Source organism: Pyrgilauda ruficollis, unplaced genomic scaffold (genome assembly GCF_017590135.1).
Source record: "Pyrgilauda ruficollis isolate IOZ18807 unplaced genomic scaffold, ASM1759013v1 scaffold1558, whole genome shotgun sequence".
NCBI lineage: Eukaryota > Metazoa > Chordata > Aves > Passeriformes > Passeridae > Pyrgilauda > Pyrgilauda ruficollis.
Genome location: NW_024514299.1, coordinates 195 through 5053, shown reverse-complemented (window position 1 = coordinate 5053; position 4859 = coordinate 195). Strand labels below are relative to the sequence as shown.

At 55.8% G+C, this 4859-nt stretch overlaps 1 protein-coding gene across 1 annotated transcript; it reads left to right on the top strand.

The window, feature by feature from the left end:
• Positions 1-2010: 2010 nt before the first annotated feature.
• On the top strand, positions 2011-4413 carry HAUS5 (HAUS augmin like complex subunit 5; the record flags this gene model as incomplete). The annotated part of the gene is made up of 6 exons (XM_041461853.1): positions 2011-2123; positions 2632-2694; positions 3150-3182; positions 3468-3492; positions 3960-4080; positions 4275-4413. Coding segments are annotated over exons 1-6 (467 nt in total), but the record flags the coding sequence as incomplete, so codon positions are not given.
• Between the last annotated feature and the right edge of the window lie 446 nt (positions 4414-4859).

The window sequence follows — 4859 nt, the reverse complement described above, 5'->3', positions numbered from 1 at the left end:
TTTTGGAATAATTTTGGAATGTTGGAAGAGATTTTGGGGGAATTTTGGGAACATTTGGATTTTTTGGGAATGTTGGGAGGGATTTTAGGGAGTTTTGGGGATTTTTTGGGGCTGGAATGGGGATTTTGGGGTTTTTTTTGGAATTATTTGGGAATGCTCAAAGAGATTTTGGGGAATTTTTGGGAATTTTTGGAATTTTTTGGGAATTTTGGGAGGGATTTGGGAAAGCTTTGGGGTTTTAAAGGGATTTTTTGGGGCTGGAATGGGAATTTTGGGGGAATTTGGGTTTTTTTGGAATTTTTTGGGAATGCTCAAAGAGATTTTTGGGGATTTTGTGCCAAGGTCGGAAGAGATTTTGGGGGATTTTGGGGGATTTTGGGGGATTTTGGGGGATTTTGGGGGATTTTGGGGCTCCAGGTGGCCCAGGGACAGCTCTGGGGATGGAAAATTTGGGATTTTTTTGGGGAGATTTGGGCATTTCTGGTCATTTTGGGGGTTCCAAAGGGATTTTTTGGGGTTGAAATGAGAAATTTTTGGGGAATTTTGTGATTTTTGGGGGGAATTTGAGAATTTTAGAGATTTTTTTGGGAATGTTGGGAAGGATTTTGGGGGATTTTTGGGGATTTTTTGGGAATGTTGGAGGGGATTTTCAGATTTCTGGGGAATTTTGGGAGAATTTTGGGGTTTCAAGGAGATTTTTGGGGTTGAAATGGGAATTTTGGGGAATTTTGGGGGATTTTTGGGGGGATTTGGGAACTTTTTGGGGTCTAAAAGGGATTTTTTGGAGGATTTTGTTTGGGGGGGTTTTTTGGGGGACTTTTTGGGGAATTGTGGGGAATTTTGGGGTGATTTTGGGAATTTGGGATAAATTCGGGGAACCTTTTGGGGTTTGGGCGGTTCCCGAGGGATTTTGGGGGGTCCCGGGTGGCCCCCCCCCCTCACCGCCGCCCTCAGGAGCCGCCGCTTCCCGCCTTCCGCCGGCGCCGCCTCCCATTGCTTGAGGCGCCTGCCAATCAAAGCTTGCAACCAATCAGGGGCCTCGAGGGCGGTACCTTAAGGCCGCGCCATTTTGGCTTTTTTGGACTGCAACTCCCGTCACGCCCCGCGGCCCCGCAGAGCTCTATTAAAGGCTGGACTACAGCTCCCGTCATGCCGCGCGGCCTCAAAGAGCGCCGCTGTAGCGCAGCCTACAACTCCCGTCGTGCCCTGCGGCCCCACGCAAATATGTTGATGGCTGGACTACAACTCCCGTCACGGCTCGCGTCTCTACAGAGGCTCAATGGGGCAACGGAGCCTAAAACTCCCGTCGTGCCACGCGGCCACGCACACAGGGCGCCTGTACACGCCTCCAAATGCCGCCCAAATATCCCCCCCAGCCCCATAAGTGTCCATAAACTGCACCTCCGGACCCCCAGCTGCCACCCAGGATCCCTAAGTGTCCCCCCCCTTGCCCACTCGGGACCCCCAAGTGCCCTCACGGACACCCAGTTGTCACCCTAAACCTCCCCCGCGTCCCACAGGCCCTCGGTAAAGGCAGGTTTGCGCCTACATTTCCCATGCTGCCCAGAGCCTACAACTCCCATCGTCCCCCGCGACCCACAGAGGCCCCCTAGAGCCGATCCCCAAGTGGCTCCTGAGTGCCCTCTGACCCCTAAGTTCCCCTCAGATGCCTTTGGAAGATCCCTTAAATGGCTCCTCTGGCCCCCAAGTGTCCCCAGGCCCCCATCTTTCCGGTTTGACCGACTTTCTGGACTACAGCTCCCATCATGCCCCGCGACGCCCATAGAGCGCCATTACAAATACGCATACAACTCCCATCAACCCTCGCGCCTCATAACGAATCACTATAGCCGCGCCTACAACTCCCATGAGGCTTCGCGCGCCACAGCAGCCCCGTTATTCGCCTACAACTCCCGTCATGCCCCGCGCCTCCCATAGCGCATCATTGCATGCCCCGCCCCTCCCGCACTACAACTCCCGTGCTGCCCCGCGGCGCTTTTCCCGCGCTTTTTCGCTTCCCCTCACGGCCCCCCGGCCATGATGGCGGAGGCTCTGGGGCGCTGGCTCCGGGAGGAGATGGAGCTGCCGCCCTCCGCCGTCCCCTCCCCGGCCGCGCTCCGCAGGTCGGGACCAGCCGGGGACCCCACCGGGGCCGCCCGGCGGCGGGGAGGGGCGGGGGGCTTTCGGGGGGCCGGAGGTGGGAGCCCCCCTGAGCGCTCCGTGAGGGGGGGTTGGGAATTTGGCCGGGCCTGAGGCGGTTTGGGGGTCCTGGGGGATTTTGGGGTCCCCTTGGAGGGTCCTGGGATGGTTTGGGGGATTTGGGGTCGCATAGGGAGGGTCTGGAGGGATTTTTCGGGGGGCTCGGGTTGATCCTGAGAGAGTTTTGGGGTCCCCTTGGGAGGTCCTGGGGGGATTTTGGGGTCGCACTGAGGGGTCCTCGAGTGTTTTGGGGTCCCTTTTAGGGCATCTTGGGTGGATTTGGGGGTTCCTGGGGGGATTTTCGGATCCCTCGGTGGGTTTTGGAAACCCTTTGGGGAGTTTTGGGGTCCTGGGTGAGGGAATTTTGGGCTCCCCCAGTGATTTTTAGGGTCACCCCCAAATTTTGGGGCGCTCAAATTTCCTCCCCTCCAGGCTCTGCACCGGCCCCTTGGCCCCCGTTTGGGATTACGTCACCCGCCACGTCCGAAACCACCGGTGAGAGGGGACCCCAACGTTTGGGGTGGGGGGAAAAACCCCAAAATTAAAACGGGACCCCAAAATTCAGGGGGGAAGAGGGGGGAAATGCTTTCCAGAACTACATCTCCCATCATGCCCCGCGGCCCCCATAGGTCCCTTTGTACACGCGCGTACAACTCCCATCATCCCCCGCGCCCCATTGAGCTTCATTATAGCCGAGCCTACAACTCCCGTCATGCTCCGCGCCCCTTTGCGCTTCATTATAGCCGAGCCTACAACTCCCGTCATGCTCCGCGCCCCTTTGCGCTTCATTATAGCCGAGCCTACAACTCCCGTCATGCCTCGCGCCGCCCATAGAGCATCGTTGTAGGCCCTACCCCTCCCGAACTACAACTCCCGTCATGCCCCGCGGCATTATTCCCGCGCTTTTTCCGGGTCCCCCTCCTCACAGAATTTTTGGGGTGCCCCCACAGGAACGTGAAGAAGATTCGGGGAAATCTGCGCTGGTATCCGAAATTTTGGGGGGGTTTCAAAAATTTAGGGTGGTTCTCAAAAAATTTGGGGGCTCCTGGAATTAAAAATTGGGGGGAGGGGGGGGAACTTCAAAAAATTGGCGGGAACCCCAAAATTTGGGGGGTTCCCAAATTATTTGGGAGGTCCAAAATCAATGGGGAGACTCCAAAATCTGTGGGAGGAGCTGAAGGTTTTGGGTTGGGGGTGCCCAAATTTGAGGGTTCACCCCGAAGTTTCGTTTGGGGGGTCCCAAAATTGTTCCTTAACTCGGGGTTCAGGTACGGGCACCTGCAGGAGCTGGAGGTGAGCGGGACCCCAACATTTGGGGGGTTGGAGGGAACGGGGTGGGGGACCCAAAATTTGGGGTGATTTCCCTCAGATTTGGGCGACATTTTGAGACATTCCCCCGATTTTGGGGTGTCCCTAAAATGTGGGACCCCTAAAATTGGGGAGGGTTTTAAGGGGTCCCAGCCAGTTTTGGGTTTTTTTTCTGGGATCTCTTTGAAAATTTTGTGGCCCCTCAAGGTGAGTGGGGGGAGAATTTACCCAAAATTTCGGGGGGATTTCCCAAAATTTGTGGAGATTTCTCAGCATTGCGGCCTCCCGTAAATTTTGAGCCATATCTTTTTTTTTTATATTGGCTTTTTTGCGGGATTTTCCCGATACTTTGGAAGTTTTGGGAATCCTGTAGACATTGGAGACAATCTCGGGGAGATTTGGGGGAATTTTGGGGTGAATTTGGGAGGATTTGGGGCCAAATTTCGGTGCAGGCCGCCGCCAGTCCTCCGAGCCAGCAGGGGGAGCTGCGCGCGGCGGTGGCGCTGCTCCGGAAGGAGGTGCAGGACCTGGGGGACGCCATTGCGGACGCACAGGAAACAGCGCAGCGCCTCGGTGAGTCCGGCAGGAAACGCGGCACCCGCACAATGGTTCCTATCCTCAAACCCCCTTTTGGGGTCTCCCCATCCCCAAATTTTGGGGTCCCCCGACTCCCCGAACCCCAATTTTGGGGTCCCCACCCTAATTTTGGGGTCCCGTGATGCCCCAAACCCCAATTTTGGGGTCCTCATCCCCCCATTCCCCCTCAGAGGCCTCGCTGGAGGAGATGCAGAGCCGGAGGTGGGCGGAGCTTCAGCGAGGGGCGGAGCTTCGGCTGCTGGGGGCGGAGCCGAGCCCTGCCGGGCTGAGCAGCAGCCACCAGGGGGCGCTAGAGGCCATCCCAAAAAGGTTAAAAATGGGAGGGGCTTAAAGAGGGTGGGGCCTAAAGGGGGAGGGGCTTGGTGGGATCCCTTATATGGGCAACAGGAACTTCCTTATATGGGCAAAAGGGGGATTTGTGGGGGATTTTGAGGAGATTTTGTGGTCCCTGAAGGGAATTTGGAAATTTTGGGGGATCTCAAGGGAATTTTAGGGTTCCTGAGGGAATTTTGGGGTGTTTTGAGGAGATTTTGGGATTCCTGAGGGAATTTTGAGAGATTTTAGTAGAATTTTTGGGGGATCTTGAGGGGATTTAGGGGATTTTTGGGGCATTTTGAGGAGATTTTGGGGTCCCTGAGGGAAGTTTGGGGTGTTTTGGGGAGATTTTGGGGTCCCTGAGGAGATTTTGGGGAATTTTGAGAATCCCTGAGGAGCTTGGAGGTGATTTGGGGAATGTTGAGGAGATTTTGGAGTCT